The 23,402-nt window shown below is 39.2% G+C and overlaps 1 protein-coding gene across 2 annotated transcripts in view; it reads left to right on the forward strand.

The window, feature by feature from the left end:
- Positions 1-720: 720 nt before the first annotated feature.
- The window catches only part of LOC524642 (glycerophosphodiester phosphodiesterase domain-containing protein 4), a 128,233-nt gene continuing 105,551 nt past the window's right edge, over positions 721-23,402 (forward strand). Inside the window, exons 1-3 of one of the 2 annotated variants that reach the window (XM_024987578.2) lie at positions 721-882; positions 18,029-18,228; positions 22,048-22,151. In XM_024987578.2, coding sequence (XP_024843346.1) covers positions 18,043-18,228; positions 22,048-22,151 — 290 coding nt within the window. In that variant the 5' untranslated portion in view covers positions 721-882; positions 18,029-18,042. Of the gene's footprint in view, positions 883-18,028; positions 18,229-22,047; positions 22,152-23,402 lie in introns of those variants that run through there. The other variant, XM_059883241.1, reaches the window with a different exon arrangement.

A 23,402-nucleotide genomic window follows, 5' to 3' on the forward strand; every position in this document is an offset into this window, starting at 1 on the left:
CCTGCCAGTGCAGGAGATGCAAATAACACAGGTTTGTTCCTCAGTCAGCACGATCCCTTGGAGGAGGAAATGGCAACCTGCTCCAGTATTCTTGCCTGGAAAATTCCATGGACACAGAGGAGCCTGGCGGGGTATAGTCCATGAGGTCACAAAAAATCCAAGGTGACAGAGCATGCGGTGAAGAAGAAAAAAAAAAGCAAGAAAAATTATTTTAAAAGAAAAGACAATCAGTGACTACCTGGGCTATAAAAATAGTTAATGCCTGAACCAAATGACTGGTGAAAATTGTTTATTTTTAAAAGAAGAGAAGCAAACACGGTATACCTTTAAAGACATTTATTAAAGTGTGGTGCACTGTAAGGTTACGCTATGCTACTGCTAAGTCACTTCAGTCGTGTCCGACTCTGTGTGACCCCATAGAAGGTAGCCTACCAGGCTCCCCTGTCCCTGGGATTCTCCAGGCAAGAACACTGGAGTGGGTTGCCATTTCCTTCTCCAATGCATGAAAATGAAAAGTGAAAGTGAAGTCGCTCAGTCGTGTCCGACTCTTTGCGATCCCATGGACTGTAGCCTACCAGGCTCCTCTGTCCATGGGATTTTCCAGGCAAGAGTACTGGAGTAGGGTGCCATTGCCTTCTCCGGCACTGTAAGGTTGGGGGTTGACTTTAGATTCAGTCTTAGTGCTTAACTGGGCATTGAGGCCACGCCCCTGGCCACGCCCACCCACTCCGGGCACCTTAGGCTTCGTTCTGCCTGGCCTCCATCTTGAAAGACGTTGGTCTTTTCTACCCTGAATTCTAGATTTAGGTTTGGGACCTTGAAGTCACGTTAAGTGTTGAGTTCAGTTCCGTGCTTTACCTAAGTATCTCCAGAAGGAGGAAGGTACGTTAACACTCTTAAATTGGCAGGCACACTTGAGTGAGGCACTGTATCCTGTCAGCTCACCACAGGTGAAGTCGGAGCTGCCGTTACATCCCTGCTGCCGGGAGGTCGCTTGAGAACCGAGGGCTTCCCCCTAAGTGGGTCCCAGAAGCCCGACGAAGCCCCACAGACCCTGGGCGGGTTTCGTGCCTCGGCTTCTCTGGAAGTCCCTGCAAATGTGAAGGGTGCTCTATATATTCTGTCTTGTTTTCTAGTTTATTTTTATGGCAGGAATTATTTCCGTTTCTCAATCCTGAGCGGCATGCCCTGGATTTTACCTCAAGCAACTCTGTGAACAGTCGTGCCCTGTACTAAGTTGGGACTGAACACAAGAGCAGTCGATTTTGGGGGAAAGGTCAGGAGTTCAGTTTAGGACATAATAAGGTTGAGATGCCTGTAAGAAGTCCAGGTGGACATTTCAGTAGAGTTTTGATTGTATGGGTTTGGAAACCAGAGAAAGGTTGTTGGAGGGAAATCATGTTGATTAGCCTTTCCCTGTCCTCAGTTGGTCAGTCATGTCGGACTCCTTGCGACCCCATAACTGTAGCCTGCCAGGCTCTTCTGTCTGTGGGATTTTCCAGGCAAGAATACTGGACTGGGTTACCATTTCCTTCTCCAGGGAAACAGAGTCTTAGTCTTTTTCTAAATACTACTTAATTTTCATGTGAATTTGGCTGCTCTGTCTGTTCGAAGTAAATGTAAAGGATCTGTAGATACTTGGGAGATGGTTATGGTAATGATTCTGGTTAAAATGCTGACTTATTTAGTATTCATGCAGTTTACGTTCCTCTCAGTCACAAAACTTTTGTTCACAACGCTTTTTTTTTGACAGGCCAACATTTGCAACACCAGTTAGCTAAATTTCATCACCAGTCAGTTAAAACTTTTTTCTGATTTTAATTATGTTTATTTTCCCTTGACCCATAATTTTAAAAAATAAATACAGTGTTTTTTTCCTGAAATGTGGAGTTTTCTGATTTTCATATTATGATTGATTTCTAACTTGACTGCACTACAGTCAGAAACTATACTGATAAATTTCTGTTACTCAACTAGGTTTGTTTTTTCAAGGGGCTTTATGGTTCCATAGAGTCCACTTTAGTTCCTTAAAGGTGTTGGATCATATTTGATTATGTATTATTCAAATAGGACGTTTCAGTCAAAACCATGGTAGTATCAGCAATATTTTCAAATGTGTCCTGTTGTAAGGAGAACAAATTCTTATTTAACTCATTCAAATAACTGTATTTCCATGAAAATAAAAATAGTAGAAGAGTTTCCCAATTGTGGAGGGATAGGATAGAAAAGAGAAAGTCTTCAACTTTACTTAAAAAGGTATAATTTACCAGATTACCTCAATTGATAATTAGCTTAAGGGGAAAGCTTCCCCTACATCTGGAAAACATAGATTAAAAGCTAGTAATATTTCAGGTAAAAGTTATAACCATATTCATCAGATTACTCCACCCTATATATCTAATCATTGATCTTAATATTTTGTTAACAATTTTATGAAACCATCAAGGTTTCCATTAGAATTTTAAAATTTCTTCTTCTGTTCAGTGGTGTGATATGAAAGTTATCTAAAACCTGTATTATACCTTTCTTTGAGTCTTCTTGAAGATGAAGCATTTTTGAAAAAGCATAAGATGTACTCTGCAAATAACTTAAATAAGCAGGGTGACAATATACAGCCTTGTTGTATTCCTTTCCCAATTTTGAACCCATCAGTTGTTCCATGTCTAGTTCTAACTGTAGCTTCTTGACCTGCATACAGGTTTCTCAGGAGACAGGTAAGGTGGTCCGGTATTCCAATTTTTTAAAAAGAATTTTCCACAGTTTGCTGTGATCCACACAAAGCCTTTAGTATAGTCAATGAATGAGAAATAGATGTTTTTCTGGAATTTTCTTGCTTCCTCTATGTTCCATCGAAATGTTGGCAGTTTGATTTCTCTGCCTTTTCTAAACCCAGCTTGTACATCTGAAAGTTCTTAGTTCACGTACTGCTGAAGCCTAGCTTAAAGGATTTTGAGCATTGCTTTGCTAGTATGCGGAATGACCACAATTGTATGGTAGTTTGAACTTTCTTTGGCACTGCCCTTCTTTGGGATTGGAATGAAAAGTGACCTTTCCCAGTTCTGTGGCCACTGCTGAATTTTCCAAATTTGCTGGCATATTGAGTTCAGCACTTTAATAGCATCATATTTTAGGATTTTAAATAGCTCAGCTGGAATTTCATCAACCTTCACTAGCTTTTTTCCTGTAATGCTTCCTAAAGTCCACTTGCCTTCATACTCCAGAATGTCTGGCTCTAGGTGAGTGACCACAACATTGTGGTTATCCAGGTCATTAAGACCTCTTTTTTTGTAGAGTTGTTCTATGTTCTTGCCACCCCTTCCTAATACCTTTGTTTTCTGTTAGGTCCTTACCATTTCTCTCTTTTATCATGCACGTTTAATTAAATATATTTTACAATTTTTATCTCTTAAAAATATTAGTCTTTAGTGAAAACGAAGAATCAAGCAGTTGTGAACATAGCAGCATTTCCTGATTGGCTAACTTATGAACATATTCTACACCTCTAGCAACATATATTTTCTCATAGCATAGTTTCTTTCCTCAATGTGGTACAAGACATACATCCGGTGAACCCAAGTATCTTTAATTTTTCTCTCATAAGATGATAAAAGTAGGCAACTTAGACTTGTTTAGCAATTAAAGTTGCCGTATTTTATCTTACTTAGGAGTGATCTGGATATTTAATGCTTCCTATTATTGAACACTGCAGATGGTGACTGCAGCCATGAAATTAAAAGATGCTTACTCCTTGGAAGAAAAGTTATGACCAACCTAGATAGCATATTCAAAAGCAGAGACATTACTTTGCCAACAAAGTTTCGTCTGGTCAAGGCTATGGTTTTTCTAGTGGTCATGTATGGATGTGAGAGTTGGACTGTGAAGAAGGCTGAGCGCCAAAGAATTGATGCTTTTGAACTGTGGTGTTGGAGAAGACTCTTGAGAGTCCCTTGGACTGCAAGGAGATCCAACCAGTCCATTCTGAAGGAGATCAGCCCTGGGATTTCTTTGGAAGGAATGATGCTAAAGCTGAAACTCCAGTACTTTGGCCACCTCATGCGAATAATTGACTCATTGGAAAAGATTCTGATGCTGGGAGGGATTGGGGGCAAGAGGAGAAGGGGACGACAGAAGATGAGATGGCTGGATGGCATCACTGACTGGATGGATGTGAGTCTGAGTGAACCCCGGGAGTTGGTGATGGACAGGGAGACCTGGCGTGCTGATTCATGGGGTTGCAAAGAGTCGGACACGACTGAGCGACTGATCTGATCTGATCTGATATTGAACATAATTTTGCAAAACTCTAAACTTTCAAATTACCAAATATCTTGAGAGAGTATTTTAAAATAGATAGGCCTAAAATATAATTGGGCTGCCCAAATGGTGCAGTAGTAAAGAACCATCTTGCCAATGCAGGAGACATAAGAGATGCAGGTTTGATCCTTGGGCTGGAAAGATCCGTGAAGTGGAAAATGGACAACCACTCCTGTTTTCTTGCCTGGAAAATTCCATGGACAGAGGCACCTGACTGGCTACAGTCCATGGGGTCACCAGGAGTCAGATATGACTGAGCACTTGAGCAGCAGAGCAGCAAACTGTCATTATTCCCAAAGATTTCACCAAGAAGTTTCTTATGTCATTTACATTTAATTAAAACAACTTGTCAGAGAATAGTTGATTTACTATGATGTGTTAATTTCAGATGTACAGCAATGTCAATCATTCATATATATATACACACACACATATACATATACACACACACATATAACATTCTTTTTCAGATTCTTTTCCCATATAAGTTATTGAAGAATATTGAATAGAATTCTTTGTGCTATACAGTAGGTCCTTATTAGTTATCTATTTTATATACAGTAGTGTGTATATGTTAACTCTAATTTCCTAATTTATCACTGCCCCCCATGTTCCCCTTTGGTAACCATCAGTTTGATTTTGAGGTCTGTGAGTCATTTACATTTAATTTTCTTAAAAGTTTCATCATATCAACTTTTTCTTGCAGAAACATTTTGCAACAGAAAGAATTTAACTTTAACCTTCAGTTAGATACAATAAAAGTATTAGACTTAATATTGATGACATTAAAGATATGCCTATATTAATTAAATCAATCTTAAACTAATATTAATACAGATATGAATTGAATACTGAATATTTACCAGCTGTTGTGAACCTGAAGTTCATTCAGGTTAGTTTTTTTCCCCCATATTTCTGAGAATTTATATAAGCAAATTTATTTTGCTTATATAAAGAAAATTTATATAGGAAATCAAAGGAAATTTGATTTCCTTTAAGCCAGTTAAGTAGAGCTCACTTAATAAATTCATTTTGGTAAAAGCATTCAGAGATAAAGATACGTCACACTTATAAAGTACACACATACATACCTAGAGATCTCACACCTTCATTTAAAAACTTAGTCATGAATTAAGTATTACAGTATAAAGCAGTTTGTAAAACAATGACAGAAACAAAAAAGTTGGAATAAGTTCTGTTTCCTCCGTTGAGTTTAAAAGACCTCTTCATTCCTCCACTCCTCTTTCTTTGTCCAGATTTAGGTTCTACTAATTAATCTAAAGTTGTAATCTCTGGCTTTCTTATCTCTCCTTGCTATTCTTCGGAACTCAGCATTGAAATGGGTATATCTTTCCTTTTCTCCTTTGCCTTTCACTTCTGTTCTTTTCACAGCTATTTTTAAGGCCTCCTCAGACCACCATTTTGCCTTTTTGCAGTTCTTTTTCTTGGGAATGGTCTTGATCACTCCCTCCTATATAATGTCATGCACTTCTGTCCATAGTTTTTCAGGCACTCTGTTTATCAGGCCTAATCCCTTGAATCTATTTGTCACTTTCACTGTATAATCATAAGTGATTTGATTTAGGACACGAACTGAACTGACAGATACCTGAATGGTCTAATGGTTTTCCCTACTTTCTGCAATTTAAGTCTGAATTTGGCAATAAGGAGTTCATTATCCTAGCCACAGTCAGCTCCCAGTCTTATTTTTGCTGAATGTATAGAGCTTCTGCATCTCTGGATGCAAAGAATATAATCAGTATGATTTTGGTATTGACAATCTGGTGATGTCCATGTGGAGAGTCATCTTTTGTGTTGTTGGAAGAGGTTGTTTGCTATGACCAATGCGTTCTCTTGACAAAACTTTATTAGCCTTTGCCCTGCTTCATTCTGTACTCCAAGGCCAAATTTATCTGTTACTCCAGTATTTCTTTACTTCTTACTTTTGCATTCCAGTCCCTTATAATGAAAATGACATCTTTTTTGGGTGTTAGTTCTAGAGGGTCTTGTGGGTATTTGTAGAAACATTCAACTTCAGCTTCTTCAGCATTACTGGTCAGGGCATAGGCTTGGATTACTGTGATATTGAATGGTTTGTCTTGGAAATGAACAGAGCTCATTCTGTCATTTTTGGGATTGCATCCAAATACTGCATTTTGGACTCTTTTGTTGACTATGATGGCTACTCCATTTCTTCTAAGGAATTCTTGCCCACAGTGTATATATAATGGTCATCTGAGTTAAATTCACCCATTCCAGTCCATTTTAGTTCACCGATTCCTAAAATGTCGATGTTCAGTCTTGCCATCTCCTTTTTGACCACTTCCAATTTGCCTTGATTCATGGACCTAACATTCCAGGTTCTTATGCAGTATTACTCTTTACAGCATCAGACTTTACTTCCATCACCCGTCACATCCACAACTGGGTGTTGTTTTTGCTTTGGCTCTGTCTTTTCATTCTTTCTGGATTTATTTCTCCACTCTTTTCCAGTAGCATATGAGGCCCCTACTGACCTGGGAGTTCATTTTTCAGTGTCATACCTTTTTGCCTTTTCATACCGTTCATGGGGTTCTCAAGGCAAGAATAATGAGGTGGTTTGTCATTCTTTCTCCAGTGGACCACGTTTTGTCAGAACTGTCTGCCATGACCCGTCTGTCTTGGGTGGCCCTTACAAGGCCTGGCTCATAATTTCATTGAGCTAGGCAAGGCTGTGGTCTATGTGATCAGATTGGTTAGTTTTCTGTGACTGTGGTTTTCATTCTCTATACTCTCTGATGGATAAAGATAGATGAGTTTAAACTGCTTTCCTTTTTTTTTTTTTTAAGCTGAAATACAGTTGACATTGAATATTAAGTTAGTTTTAGATATGCTGCATAGTTATTTGACATTTTCATACATTATGAAATTATCACCATGATAAGTCTAGTAACTATCTTTCCTCTTACAGTATTATTGACCATATTCCTTATCCCCCTGGCTTGTACACTTTATAAATGGACCTCTTATTCCCCTTTACCTATTTCCTCCACCAAGTACCAAAGCATCCAAGTACTGCTTTTCAGACTCTTCTGTTGACTATGATGGCTACTCCATTTCTTCTAAGAGATTCTTGTCCACAGTAGCAGATATAATGGTCATCTGAGTTAAATACACCTATTCCAATGCAAGAAAATTAGAGATTCCAAGGGAACATTTCATGCAAAGATGGGCTCAATAAAGAGAAATGGTATGGACCTAACAGAAGCAGGAGATGTTAAAAAGAGGCGACAAGAATACAAAAAAGATCTTCAGAATGCAGATAAGCATGATGATGTGATCACTCATCTAGAGCCAGACATCCTGGAATGAGAAGTCAAGTTGGCCTTAGGGAGCATCACTACAAACAAAGCTAGGGAGGTGATGGAATTCCAGTTGAGCTCTTTCAAATCCTGAAAGATGATGCTATGAAAGTGCTGCACTCCATATGTCAGCAAATTTGGAAAACTCAGCAGTGGCCAGAGGACTGGAAAAGGTCAGATTGCATTCCAATCCCAAAGAAAGGCAATGCCAAAGAATGCTCAAACTACCGCACAATTGCACTCATCTCACACACTAGCAAAGCAATGCTCAAAATTCTTCAAGCCAGGCTTCAACAGTATGTGAACCGTAAACTTGCAGATGTTCAAGCTGGATTTAGAAAAGGCAGAGGAACCAGAGATCAAATTGCTAACACCTGTTGGATCATCGAAAAAGCAAGAAAGTTCCAGAAAAACATCTCAGTTCAGTTCAGTCCAGTTGCTTAGTCGTGTCCGACTCTTTGCAACCCCATGGACTGCAGCACGCCAGGCTTCCTGTCCATCACCAACTCCCAGAGTTTACTCAAACTCATGTCCATTGAGTCAGTGATGCCATCCAACCATCTCATCCTCTGTCGTCCCCTTCTCCTCCTGCCTTCAGTCTTTTCCAGTATAAGTGTCTTTTCAGATGAATGAAAAGTGGCCAAAGTATTGGAGTTTCAGCTTCAACATCAGTGGCCCAAGTATTGGAGTTTCAGCTTCAACATCAGTGGCCCAAGTATTGGAGTTTCAGCTTCAACATCAGTCCTTCCAGTGAATATTCAGGACTGATTTCCTTTAGGATGGACTGGTTGGATCTCCTTGCAGTCCAAGGGTTTCTCTCAAGAGTCTACTCCAGCACCACAGTTCAAAAGCATCAATTCTTCAGCACTCAGCTTTCTTTATAGTCCAGCTCTCACATCCATACATGACTACTGGAAAAATCATACTCTTGACTAGACGTACCTTTGGTGACAAAGTAATGTTTCTTCTTTTTAATATGCTGTCTAGGTTGGTCAAGTTGAACAGTTCTATGAAGACCTACAAGACCTTTTAGAACTAACACCCCAAAAAGATGTCTTTTTCATTATAGGGGACTGGAATGCAAAAGTAGAAAGTCAAGAAACACCTGGAGTAACAGGCAAATTTGGCCTTGGAATATGGAATGAAGCAGGGCAAAGACTAATAGAGTTTTGCCAAGAGAACGCATTGGTCATAGCAAACACCATCTTCCAACAACACAAGAGAAGACTCTACACATGGACACCACCAGATGGTCAACACCGAAATCAGATTGATTATATTCTTTGCAGCCAAAGATGGAGAAGCTCTATACAGTCAGCAAAAACAAGACCAGGAGCTGACTGTGGCTCAGATCATGAACTCCTTATTACCAAATTCAGACTTAAATTGAAGAAAGTAGGGAAAACCACTAGACCATTCAGGTATGACCTAAATCAAATCCCTTATGATTATACAGTGGAAGTGAGAAATAGATTTAAGGGACTAGATCTGATAGAGTGCCTGATAAACTATGGACGGAGGTTCATGACATTATACAGGAGACAGGGATTAAGACCATCCCCGTGGAAAAGAAATGCAAAAAAGCAAAATGGCTCTCTGAGGAGGCCTTACAAATAGCTGTGAAAAGAAGAGAAGCGAAAAGCAAAGGAGAAAAGGAAAGATATAAGCATCTGAATGCAGAGTTCCAAAGAATAGCAAGAAGAAATAAGAAAGCCTTCCTCAGCAATCGATGCAAAGAAATAGAAAAACAACAGAATGGGAAAGATTAGAGATCTTTTCAAGAAAATTAGAGATACCAAGGGAACATTTCATGCAAAGATGGGCTCAATAAAGGACAGAAATGGTATGGACCTAACAGAAACAGAAGTTATTAAGAAGAGGTGGCAAGAATACACAGAAGAACTGTACAAAAAAGATCTTCACGACCCAGATAATCACGATGGTGTGATCACTCATTTAGAGCCAGACATCCTGGAATGTGAAGTCAAGTGGGCCTTAGAAAGCATCACTATGAACAAAGCTAGTGGAGGTGATAGAATTCCAGTTGAGCTATTTCAAATCTTGAAAGATGATGCTGTGAAAGTGCTGCACCCAATATGCCAGCACATTGGGAAAACTCAGCAGTGGCCACAGGACTGGAAAAGGTCAGTTTTCATTCCAATCTCAAAGAAAGGCAATGCCAAAGAAAGTTCAAACTACCGCACAGTTGCACTCATCTCACATGCTAGTAACGTAATGCTCAAAATTCTCCAAGCCAGGCTTCAGCAATACATGAACCGTGAACTTCCTGATGTTCAAGCTGGATTTAGAAAAGGCAGAGGAACCAGAGATCAAATTGCCAACATCTGCTGGATCATGGAAAAAGCAAGAGAGTTCCAGAAAAACATCTATTTCTGCCTTGTTGACTACACCAAAGCCTTTGACTGTGTGGATCACAATAAACTGTGGAGAATTCTTCAAGCGATGGAAATACCAAACCACCTGACCGGCCTCCTGATAGATCTGTGTGCAGGTCAAGAAGCAACAGTTAGAACTGGACATGGAACAACAGACTGGTTCCATATCAGGAAAGAAGTATATCAAGGCTGTATGTTGTCACTCTGCTTATTTAACTTGTATGCAGAGTACATCATGAGAAATGCTGGACTGGATGAAGCACAACTGGAATCAAGATCACTGGGAAGAATATCAGTAACTTCAGATATGCAGATGACACCACACTTAATGGAAGAAAGTGAAGAACTAAAGAGCCTCTTGTTGAAAGTTAAAGAAGAGAGTGAAAAAGTTGTCTTAAAACTCAACATTCAGAAAGCTAAAATCATGGCATCTGGTCCCATCACTTCATAGCGAATAGATGGGGAAACAGTGGAAATAGCAACAGAGTGTATTTTGGAGGGCCCCAAAATCACTGCAGATGGTGACTGCAGCCTTGAAATGAAAAGACACTTGCTGTTTGAAAGATAAGTTATGACCAACCTAGATAGCATATTAAAAAGCAGAGACATTACTTTGCCAACAGAGGTCCATCTAGTTAAGGCTATGGTTTTTCCAGTGTTCATGTACAGATGTGAGTTGGACTATAAACAAAGCTGAGCACTGAAGAATTGATGCTTTTGAACTGTGGTGTTGGAGAAGACTCTTGAGAGTCCCTTGGAAAGCAAAGAGATCCAACCAGTCCATCCTAAAGGAAATCAGTCCTGAATATTCATTGGAAGGACTGTTGCGGAAGCTTTGGCCACCTGATGGGAAGAACTGTCTCATTAGAAAAGACTCTGATTCTGGGAAAGATTGAAGGCAGGCAGAGAAGGGGAAAACAGAGGATGAGATGTTTGGATGGCATCACTGACTCAATGGGCATGAATTTGAGTAAACTCTGGGAAGTGATGGACATGGAGGCCTGGCATGCTGCAGTCTATGGCTTTGCAAAGAGTCAGACAAGACTGAGCAACTGAACTGAACTGAATCTCTGGCTTTGTGGACTGTGTTTGCATTTCAAGAATATGATAGGGTGATAACTTTAAGTCTTTTCCTAGGAATGTTTTTGTTCGTTCAGGATCAGAATTTTAAAAAGATATTTTATCAAGGCAGCTTCTTTAATGGCATATGCAAAAAATCCTAATATTTAAACGTCAAAAAATACCTTCCCATCTTGGCCATTTTAGGGTAAGATTCTTTCAGTTCTCAGTTAAATAAGTACTTGCAAATATTGGCTCCATACCAATTGGCTCCATGTTCATGAATCAACTGGAATTCCAGTAGGTCACTGCCTGTCTGAGAGATGATAGGCTTTAGAAACCAAATTTCCCATTTTATTTTGGCTTTATTTTAGCATACAATGCAAATCTTTCCAATTTCTTAGCCCCTATATAGCCAATTGTTAGCAAATAAGGTGATCAGACATAGACAAGACAAATAGGGCCAAAAATAAAACTAGAAGCCAGAACCCCAGGATATTAACCCTGGTTTAGATTATCTCAGTACCCAAAACATTTTGTATTGTATCTATTAGTGTGGGCCTCTATCCCGTGATTCTGCCAAATTCCCACCAGCAGGACCTCTAACCCATGATGTAGACAATTTAGGCACAGGTAAATTTTAATGGGGCTTCTTTGGTAATTTTTAGCGAACTTACTCACCCAAAAGTGTCTTTCAGACCCAGAAACTATTTCTTCATTGCAAAGCAAAATTATGTGCCAAAGGTCAATGGTCCCATGCCCAGGAAATTCCAGGGAGTGGTCCCTGGACCCAATGGACCAGGCAGCTGCTTGGGCTTATCCAGCTGTTGGGCTCATTGAGCTTGCTTGCTCAATACCAGAAAGCCACTAATAAACCATGAGCAAAAAGTCCATCTGCACTTACCTCCTAACTGACTACCAAATTTGTTACAGAATTAGGTTTATTTGCCTGATACATAGGAAACCAAACACTAAGATGCTGAGGTTTGTAACAGAGACTAAATCTCAGAGCTGGGAAAATAAATCTCAAATCCAGCTTCCTGAAAGTGTGGGGCTTCAGATGTTTATGGGATAAAGAAGTAGGGTGGTCTTGCATGGGAAAAGGTGATCAGAGGTGTGGAAAAGGTGAGGTAACTGGTATTCTGTATAGATGTATCTGAGTTACATTCTTCTTCATGGGATACATGTTCATAAATGGAGGCAGTTTAGCATGATCATATGGTTAATTTTGTGGTCTTTTGAAGTCAAAAGGTTACCCACTGGACACTTGTACATGCGCAGTTTTAGGGTTGGTGGTCCTAAATAGTCAAGCTGGCTCAAATTGGACAAGAGCTGACTCTTAAGTTCCTAAGCTATGTGAAGCTTGAAGAGTATCCATTCTGCAAGAAGTAATTAAGGAAACTTGCTCATTGAAGGCAGGCTATAAGCAGAGAGTTTTTAAAAACAAGATGTTCCCTTATCTGCTGATCTGTAAGACAAGCTTAAGAATTTCTGTTACTCACCAGTTTCTGGTAATCTTATGGTGCATAGTTTCAGGGTGGCTTTTTTTTTTTTAACCCTATGGGACATGTTTTCAATTTTAATTCTTAGATGTTTAACACAATCAGTTGTGTGGCTCAATATGTGATCGCTGTTGATAAATGCTCCATTTTCATTGGAAAAGAATATACATACTGCAAATATTGAGTACAGTATTTTATAAATGGTAAAACTAGCTTATTAGTAGTTGTTAAATCTTAAGAATTCTTACAGAATTTTTGTTTGCTTATTATATCCTTTATTGAGAGAAGTGTGCTAAATCTCCCAGTATTATTGTGAACTTGTGTATATTTCCCCTAGAGGCTAGGTGATTGGATGCATATATATGAAAAATGATTTTTTTAAAAATCATTTTTCATCATTATGTTCTTTGTGTGTTTTTTTTTGGGGGGGGTTTCTTTTTTTTTTTAATTTTATTTTATTTTTAAACTTTACATAATTGTATTAGTTTTGCCAAATATCAAAATGAATCCGCCACAGGTATACATGTGTTCCCCATCCTGAACCCTCCTCCCTCCTCCCTCCCCACACATCCCTCCGGGTCGTCCCAGTGCACTAGCCCCAAGCATCCAGTATCGTGCATCGAACCTGGACTGGCAACTCGTTTCTTACATGATATTTTACATGTTTCAATGTCATTCTCCCAAATCTTCCCACCCTCTTCCTCTCCCACAGAGTCCATAAGACTGTTCTATACATCAGTGTCTCTTTTGCTGTCTCATACACAGGGTTATTGTTACCATCTTTCTAAATTCCATGTATATGCGTTAGTATACTATATTTATGTTTTTCCTTCTGGCTTACTTCACTCTGTATAATAGGCTCCAGTTTCATCCACCTCATTAGAACTGATTCAAATGTATTCTTTTTAATGGCTGAGTAATACTCCATTGTGTATATGTACCACAGCTTTCTTATCCATTCATCTGCTGATGGACAGCTAGGTTGCTTCCATGTCCTGGCTATTATAAACAGTGCTGCGATGAACATTAGGGTACACGTGTCTCTTTCCCTTCTGGTTTCCTCAGTGTGTATGCCCAGCAGTGGGATTGCTGGATCATAAGGCAGACATACAGATGGCTAACAAACACATGAAAAGATGCTCAACATCACTCATTATCAGAGAAATGCAAATCAAAACCACTATGAGGTACCATTTCACGCCAGTCAGAATGGCTGCAATCCAAATGTCTACAAGCAATAAATGCTGGAGAGGGTGTGGAGAAAAGAGAACCCTCTTACACTGTTGGTGGGAATGCAAACTAGTACAGCCACTATGGAGAACACTGTGGAGATTCCTTATTTCTTTTAATAGAAGTTACCTGTCTTTCTACTTTTGAATAGATCTTTATTTCACTATCTTTTTTAGAACTCTTTTTGCAGAGTTTAAACATTTTATAAAAGAATTTCTTCAGTTCTTTAAAGATGTTACTCTACTGTTTTCTGGATTCACATTTTTTTTTTTTTTTAAGAGAACTCTTTTTTTTTTTTTTTTTCTTGATAGAATGTACAAGAGTCATTCTTTGAGATTTTCTTTTTATCAGTGTTTTTAAGCATCTTGATTCAGATGTATTTTATTTTTTGTATGTACCTTTTCTACGGGTTTTGTGGTGCTTCCTGGTCTGTGGGTTTATAATTTTCTTCAATTTTGGAAGATAGTAATTTGCTCTTCAAATATTTTTTGTCCCTTACTTTGTCCCTCCTCTCTTTCAGCAACTCCAGTCACGTTTATATTAGAATGCTTAAAGTTGTTCTGCAAGTCACAGTTTCTCTTCTTTTTTTCAAATTCTCAAGCTTCTAATCTTTTTTCTACAGTTCCCTTTTAATCTTAGCAGTGCATTTTTCATCTCACAGGTTATGTCTTTCATTTCTAGAAGTTCAGTCTACATCTTTTTAAAGAATTATTTTGCAAAGAATAAGTATTATAAATATAAGTGAAATAAATAGCACTTGTTGAAATTTCCAAAAAATATTATGTATTTCCTTCAACTATACACCTTCTTCTGCTGGTTTGAACATGGGATACAATTGTAATGATACTTTAATGTCCTTGCCTACTAAATCTGTCATTTGAGACGTTTCTGAGTTGTTGTTGATTGATTTTTTCTTATTTATGGATTGTGAATTTTTGCTTTTTTATTTTTTTAATTATTTATTTATTTTTGGCTCTACTGGGTCTTTGTTGTTGCCTGGGCTTTTCTATAGTTGTGACAGGCAGGGGCTACTCTCTGGTTGCAGTATGCAGGTTTCTCACTCTCTCTCTCTCCTTTTTTTTTTGGGGGGGGGGGAGGTGGCCTCTCTTGTTGCAAAAAATGGGCTGTAGGTTGCGTGGGCTTCACTGCCTGTGGCTTCTGGACTCTAGAGCACTGGTTCAATAGTTGTGGCATACAGGCTTTGTTGCTCGATGGCATGTGGGATCTTCCTGGTTCAGGGATCAAACCCATATCACCTGCAATAGCAGGTGGATTCTTTACACTGAGCCAGCATGGAGGCCTCTATCAGGAAAAATCCTGATAATTTTCATTGGGTGCTAGGCATTGTTAATTTTGCTTTGTTGTCTGCATTTTATATTAAAAAAGTATTCTTGATCTTGTTCCATAACTTATGTAACCTGGAAATATTTTCATTATTTTGAAACTTACCTTTAAGTTTGTCTGGTTAGACCATAGCAGCCTTTGATGTAGGCTTAATTTTTTTTCCCCACCACCCAGGCAATACCCATCTGAGTATGCTACGTGGTACTGTAGGTATTATAAGGTTTTGCTCCTCTGGTGGAAATAACAACTCTTCTCAGAGTTGGTACTGTGACCCTTTGGAGATTTTCTCATCACCTCCTTTTATGCAGTTCTCTCCCTGTCCTCAGGTAATTTCTTTGCAAGTGTGTATTGATTAGTATACAGCCAGAGACTCTGGAGACACCCAGGAGGTACCCTTATTTCCACCAATTCCCATTTCTTTCTGCTCATTTCTAGAATATTGCCAGACTTCACTATATTCTCACACCCTGTGCTTCATCCTGGAAGCTCAATAGAGATTGTAAATGAAGCATTAAAACACGTACTTCCTGTTTCCCCTCTCAAGGATTGCTGTCCTTCACTGTCTACTATATACTATATGAAACATTTTGTTACATATTTTGCCTAGTTTTTAAATCACTTAATGTGAGAGTATTACCCTAGGCCCTCTTATATCATTTTAACCTGAAGTGGACATTCAGACTATTTGCTTTTTGCTACAACATTGGAGTGCCTTTCCGAAAAAACAAAATGGAGCACAAAGAAAGATTCCAGGGGCAGAGATAATTGCCTGGGATAAGATCTCTAAGACTATTTTTGTTTCATTAAAAGAAAGTGAAAGTGAAGTTGCTCAGTCGTGTCCAGCTCTTTGCAACCACATGGACTGTAGCCTAACCAGGCTCCTCTGTCCATGGAATTATCCAGGCAAGAGTATTGAAGTGGGCTGCCATTTTCTTCTCCAGGCGGCCTTCCCAACCCAGGGATCAAACCTGGATCTCCCACATTGCAGGCAGACACTTTACCATATGAGCCACCAGGGAAGCCACGTTTCATTAAAAATTTTCCCCAAATCCATACATTCTCTGAAAGTTCATATGTCTGAGAGCCTTATCTGAGCACAGAAGAATGAGAAAATGCAGTACTAACGTCTAGATGTCCTTAATATCTGGTTATTGTTGTTTTGCTGGTAAGAAAGCCCTTGTTAGTGAAATGCCATCTCCAACTTCTTGAAACATCATTAAAATAAGGGGAAGCACCCTTCTTTGTTCTTTTCTTCTTGGTGGTTGGATTGGAATGATAGACACACCTTTAGCAGCCATTTTGTACCCTGAGGAGCCATGTGTTGTAGTGGAATAGCAAACTGAAAGATGTCTGGGTTCTAAAGTACCAAATAATTTCTTCTTTAAACCTTTGAAATTTTTTTGTTGGCAAAAGCAAAAATAAACTTATTTCAGCCATTGCTATTCTGAATATTCCATAATTCTTAATTGAAGCTCACTCTAGAAAAGCCACATGTGGAAGGAAAAAGAAGGGGCAGATACTTGTGTGTCTGAGGAACTCATTAGTCAAGGGTAATATTTTTTCATATACTTCAACCATGTCTCTAAGATCTCAGGTTATATCAAGATCATTGTTGTTGTTTTTCAGTTGCTAGGTTGTGTCTGACTCTTTGTGACCCCATGGACTGCAGCACACCAGGCTTCTCTGTCCTTCACTATCTCCTGGAGTTGGCTCAAGTCATGTCCTTTGAGTCGGTGATGCCATCCAACCATCTTGTCCTCTGTTGCCCAGTTCTCCGCCTGCCCTCTAACTTTCCCAGCATCAGGGTCTGTTCGAATGACTCAGCTTTTCACATCAGGTGGCCAAAGTATTGGAACTCCAGCTTCAGGATCAGTCCTTCCAGTGAATAGTTTAGGATTGGCTGGTTTGATCTCCTTTCAATCAAGGGACTCTCAAGAGTCTTCTCCAGCACCACAGTTTGAAAGCATCAATTCTTCCTTGCTCAGCCTTCGTTATGGTCCAGCTATCACATCCGTACATGACTACTGGAAAAACCGTAGCTTTGACTGTATGGACCGTTGTCAGCAAAGTGATGTCTCTGCTTTTTAATAGACTGTCTAGGTTGGCCATAGCTTTCTTTCCAAGGTGGAAGTGTGTTAATTTCTTGGCTGCAGTCACTGTCCCTGGTGATTTTGGAGCCCAGGAAAATAAAATCTGTCACCGTTTCCACTTTTTCCCCTTCTGTTTGCCATGAAGTGATGGGACTAGGTGCCATGATTTTAATTTTCTGACTGTTGAGTTTTAAGCCAGCGTTTTCACTCTCCTCTTTCACCCTCATCAAGAGGCTCTTTAGTTCCTCTTAACTTTCTGCCATTAGAATGGTAACATCTGCATATCTGAGTTTGTTGAAATTTCTTCTGGCAATCTTGATTCCAGCTTGTATTTCATCCAGCCTGGCATTTCTCATGATGTACTCTGCATATAAACTAAATAAACAGGGTGACAATATGCAGCCTTAATGTACTCCCCTCAAGAACATACTATTGTTTTAATAACACATTCATATATATTATCTAGTTTGAATTTTTTCAGCATCTATTAGTTAGCTAGGGTAGAGAACATGGTACCATTATAACAGTGAAAAAGCTAAACTTTGAATGGTGCAGTATCTGCAATAAACACTCACCTAGTTAGTAGGAAAGATAGGATGAAACTCTGCTCTTCTACATCAAATCCAGTTCATCTTCCTAGATTATGATCTTTTGAAAGATCTCTCCATTATTGATGGAATTTTCTGTAGAATAGTGGGGGTATGAAACATGAAGAAGCTACTGGAGTCTGACTATTTTATTTACTATTTCAGCAAAAGGGTGAACCATGGATGATATTAACAGGACTGAGACTGGAAATGAAGAGACAGGAAGATGGAAAAACTTTAATTCTTGGATTAAGTACTACTTCAACTATGAATGCTATATGACTTTCCTTAATGGCTGCTACAGTTGCAAATGGGAAGCCCAACAGAAGAAAAAAGCTAAACGTCCACTCTGCTGCTGCTCTTTGGTATATGAGTTGGGAGGGAGACGGACCACAGTTTCTTAGATATGGGAAAGTGTGTATTCTCTCCTTGAGAGAAGTGCTATATAGTGTGCATGTCTCTGTGTGTGTATGTCTACATACACAGTCATGCATCATGTTTAATGGGTCAAAAATAACTTTATTTAGAAGGTGTAAAGTGATCAGAATTAGACAGGGAAAGAATGGAGGATGGCAGAAGAAATGATATTGGAGGAGTCAAAGGGCTTAGTATATTTTAGGTGGAGTGGAGGATATGAATGGAGAAGTGACGGGAAGTGAATGTAAAGAGAGAATGGGACAGATGTTGTGTGGTTTTAAGAATTTGACGTCTGCCATGTAGGAAATAGTCCCTAAATTAAGATCGGGGTAAAAAAGAATCCCTAAAGATTTTAAGCTTCTAATGTTGCCCACGCTGTGTTTTGGAATGGTTTCATATGGAAGATGCAAAAAAAGGTACAAGAGTAATGCAGGAGATGTTTTTGCCTTCAAAGAGAAAGCAACAGCAATATTCAAGGAAAAGCTGATGGTGTCCTGGATTAGCATAGTAATGGCAAAAACGGAGAAGAGCAAATCGATTGAACAGATACTTATTACTTAAGGATGATGTACTAAGTGATAAGAGAGCTATACAGAAGGACATAGAGTGAAAGAAGGGAGGATTCCTGGGAAGGATGCCATTGGAAGAGGAAGAGTGGTATAATGGAAAAAATCCCTGAACCAGAGCCTGAGACAATGTTTTAGTCCTTGTTCCATCTCTGCCCTTGGGCTGGTTTTGTGCTATCTCTGAGACCTTCTACAGATAGGGAATTAAACTACATAATTCTCAAAGTCCTTAGATAATTCTCAAAGCCCTATTTCTTCTCAGGAGAAGGAGTCTAGCATATAGCAAAAGAGAAAATTCCTTTTGTTCTAGGGAAAGACTGCCTGGATTAAATTTATGGCTTCATCACTGACTATCTCCAAACTAGAGCTTAACTACTGTGGGACCTTGGGCCAGTTGCCTAACATTCCAGGGATTGGTTCCTCACTTGAATAATAGAGATGGTAGCAACAGTAACCACCAATTGGGTTTGTTGTGAGGAGAGAAGTGTTATGTGGAAACTTAAAACTGGGCTCAGCACACAATTAGCATTCAATAAATGTTAGCCATCATTTTGCTGTTCTTGGAGTCACTGACTTGTGAAGTCATCTTCCACTTATAGGAATGATGGTGTAGGGGATTCTAGGTGGAGGAATTCAGGTGGTCAGAAGTCCAGAGATAGAGAAATATAGTGGTGTTTAGGGAAACATGAATTTCCAGTGTTGAATTTATGAGCAGATAAGGTGATAAATGGTAAGTGATCAGGTCAGAAAGGAATGTTTTAATAAAATTTTGAGGCATCTTTATGTCAAGTTAAAATGTTTGAACTTTGTTCTGTAAACAGTGGGGAGCCTTTGAACATTTTTGAGCAAGTGTGGCAACAGTGAGAATCAAAATAAGGAAATTTGTTTATGCAACAAGAACAAGTTCATTGAATGTGCTCCACAGTGAGTAAGACCACTAAGGCTTCTGGCCTTCCTGTGGCTTGTATTGTAGTGGGATGAGTTAGGTAATAAACAGTAATGAAGAAAGATGGTTTCATATAGTGATAACTGCTTTGAATATAATACATAGGAAAATGGGAGCATGGTTGAGAAGACTGCTTTGAAGCAATGTCATGTGAGCAATCTCTTAAATGTAAAAATCAAATCAGCCTTGTATACACGTGGGGGCAGAAATATTCCAGGCAGGGGAACCAGGGAGTGCAAAACTCTTAGGAATTAAGGAGCCTCCTGATGAGGGTGAAAGAGGAGAATGAAAAAGCTGGCTTAAAACTCAACATTCAAAAAAAGAAGATTATGGCATGTGGTCCCATCACTTCATGGCAAATAGATGGGGGAAAAATGGAAACAGTGACACACTTTATTTTCTTGTGCTCCAAAATTACTGCAGATGGTGACTGCAACTTTGAAATTAAAAAACACCTGCTCCTTGGAAAAAAAAGCTATGACAAACCTACACAGTGTATTAAAAAAGCGGAGACATCTCTTTGCCGACAAAGGTCTGTATAGTCAAAACTGTTTTTCCAGTAGTCTTGTATGGATGTGAGATTTGGACCATAAAGATGGCTGGGCACTGAAGAATTGATACTTCTAAACTGTGGTACTGGAGAAGACTCTTGAGAGTCCCTTGGACAGCAGGGAAATCAAACCAGTCAATCCTAAAGGAAATCAACCCTGAATATTCATTAGAAGGACTTATGCTGATGCTCCAATACTTGGTCACCTGATGCAAAGTGTCAATGCAAAAGTCAATGCACCCGAGTCAATGCAAAAGACCCTGGTGGTGGGAAAGATTGAGGGCAGGAGGAGAAGGGAACAACAGAGGATGAGATGGTTGGATGGCATCATCAACTTGATGGACTTGAGTTTGCACAAACTCCAGGAGATAGTGAAGCACAGGGAAGCCTGGTGTACTGAAGTCCAAGAAGTCACAAAGAGTAGGACATGATTGAGCAACTGAACAACAAAGGAACAGATCTGATCATGTTCTAGAAACATAAAGAAGACCAGTATGTCTGGAGTTCAATAATGGAGTTAGTATGTATAATGGGATGAGGTCAGGGATGGGCAAGACTTAATCATGTAAGACCTTTGGGCCATGGCAGGCAGTTGGGATGATATTCTTGTATAGTGGGCTGCTCTGGGAGGGTTGTAAGTAGGGGAGTGACTATGTGATACATATTTTTAAAAGTCCACTCATGATTTGTGTAGAGGGTGAGTATACTCCGAGTCAAAACCTGTTCTCTTCATATTTTTACTCCAGAAGTGGTGGTTTAGTGCCTTGTTACCTATAATATCTCTCACCATTTTGAAGAACTCTGTTTTCCATTTTGTTTCCTTATTCTTAGTGCTCATAATAACTGTGTAATTTGTACAGGGCAGGGATTATTCTATACGTTTTTAATAGTTTGGATGCAGTGTCCCAATGAGGCAAGATTTCTCATTCTTCTGATACAGTCATAGTCCCGGGAAGAGTTTGACAGTGTATTGTTCGGCTAGTTTGTGATACAATTTTCAGTGCAGGGGTTGTCTTCAAGGTTCAGTTTGTATATGTTTGCAGAAAGATCATTTCCATCTTGGTTTTGAGCTCACAGATCCAGGCTGTTTCCCTGCTTGGTTGTATGACCTTGAGTCATTTAACCTAACCTCTCTGAGTTTTAACTCTTTATTCTACAAAATGAGATCAACAATACCTAACTTGTATAACTCGTATATAAGAATTAAAGTAAATGTAAATAATTTGTGAAGTCCCTAGCATTATAGCTACTGGAAAAAAAATGATTTATTCCCTAATCTAATGCTCTTCTCCCCCAAATGTGGGTAGATAAGTGACTATTCATTAGTGAACTGATGAATAATGAATGAATGAATTACTCAGTGAATGAACATACATTTGGTACATGGAGAGGTAGATGAATCAACAGATGATTGTTGAGAGACCATGATTGGGAATACATAGAAGTGTAATGAAATTTCCTTTTCCTCAAAGAAGAAACTGTGACATCAGATATAAACATATACATACAAAACTTTAGTTCAGGATAATGTTATAAATAAAATTTTGTAAAATTCCATAGGGTTAAAAGAATACAGTGGTCTCTCCAGTCAGGGGAGGGTAATGCTACACTATAACTATGTAGACCTTTGAGGAGTATAAACAGATGTTGCAGAAGTACCATAAATAAATGGAGTTAAATAAGATTTCCTTCTGTCTCTTCCCAGAGAGAGCGATTATTTTACCCATGGCTGATTATGTCATTTTGCTTGTCTGTGCTTTTATTTTTCACATGGATAGAAACTTCAAATGAATTCAATGGCTTTGACTGGTGAGTTTCACTTTTTGTATTTTCATTTGTGTAAGGCTCTTTGGTATAATTACAACATGTATCTTACTTCAGTCTGAAAAGATCTGGTTACATAAAAGGGAGGGTGGACAAAGTTGGATTTTCTGCATCTCGTGGATGGGAGGCCTGACTCTGGGGAAGCGTAAGCATACTCAGCACCCTCAGCTACTATACTACTTCCCTTCCACCTGTGCTCACTCTCACTCTTAGACCAAATCTGGCTCAGGGGGAAGCTTTCTCTGTGCTTCCAGTGTCCCCAGTCCTATTCAGATGACCCTCTGATACCTTGTTCCTCAACTTCTTGATCTGGGTTACTGATGCCTACACTAGTTGGTCTTCATGTTCTCTGTCCATGAACCCTGATATCTGTCTCACCTCCAGCCTCTTACTCTTTCTCTGTCCTTACAGGGCTTCCTGAAACTCTAAAAACAGGTATGATGTGTGATCTGAGCACCCTTCTGGCCAAACTCTTACTCCAAGACAACTCTCAGTTCTTCCAGCTTCTCTAGCCTTGATTGTTATATATCTTACCCATTATTTGGTGTGTGATGGGGAAAGGGGTCTGTTTAAGTATGAGGCTTTTAAAAAATGTTATTTATTGTTTTTGTTCAGTTGCTAAGTCATGTCTGATTCTTTGTGACCCCATGGACTGCAGCATGCCAGGATTCCCTGTCCTTCACTCACTATATCTCAGAGTTTGCTCAAACTCATGTCCACTGAGTCAGTGATACCATCCAACCATCTCATCCCCTGTCACCCATTTCTCCTCCTACCCTCAACCTTTCCCAGCATCAGAGTTTTTTTCAATGAGTTGACTCTTCGCATCAGGTTGCCAAAGTATTAGAGCTTCAACATAAATCCTTCCAATGAATATTCAGGGTTGATTTCCTTTAGGATATCTGGTTTGAACTCCTTGTTTTCCAGGGGACTCTCAAGATTCTTCTCCAACACCACAGTTCAAAAGCATCAATTCTTTGGTGCTCAGCCTTATTTATTGTCCAACTCTCATATCCATACATGACTGCTGGAAAAACCCTAGCTTTCACTATATGGACCTTTGTCGGCAAAGTGATGTCTCTGCTTTTTAATATACTGTCTAGGTTTGTCATGACAATTCTTCCAAGAAGCTAGCATCTTTTAATTTCATGGTTGTAGTCACTATCCACATTGATTTTGGAACCCAAGAAAATGAAATCTGACATTAATTTCCATATTTTCTTAATCTATTTGCCA

This window comes from Bos taurus, chromosome 29 (genome assembly GCF_002263795.3).
Source record: "Bos taurus isolate L1 Dominette 01449 registration number 42190680 breed Hereford chromosome 29, ARS-UCD2.0, whole genome shotgun sequence".
Taxonomy (NCBI): domain Eukaryota; kingdom Metazoa; phylum Chordata; class Mammalia; order Artiodactyla; family Bovidae; genus Bos; species Bos taurus.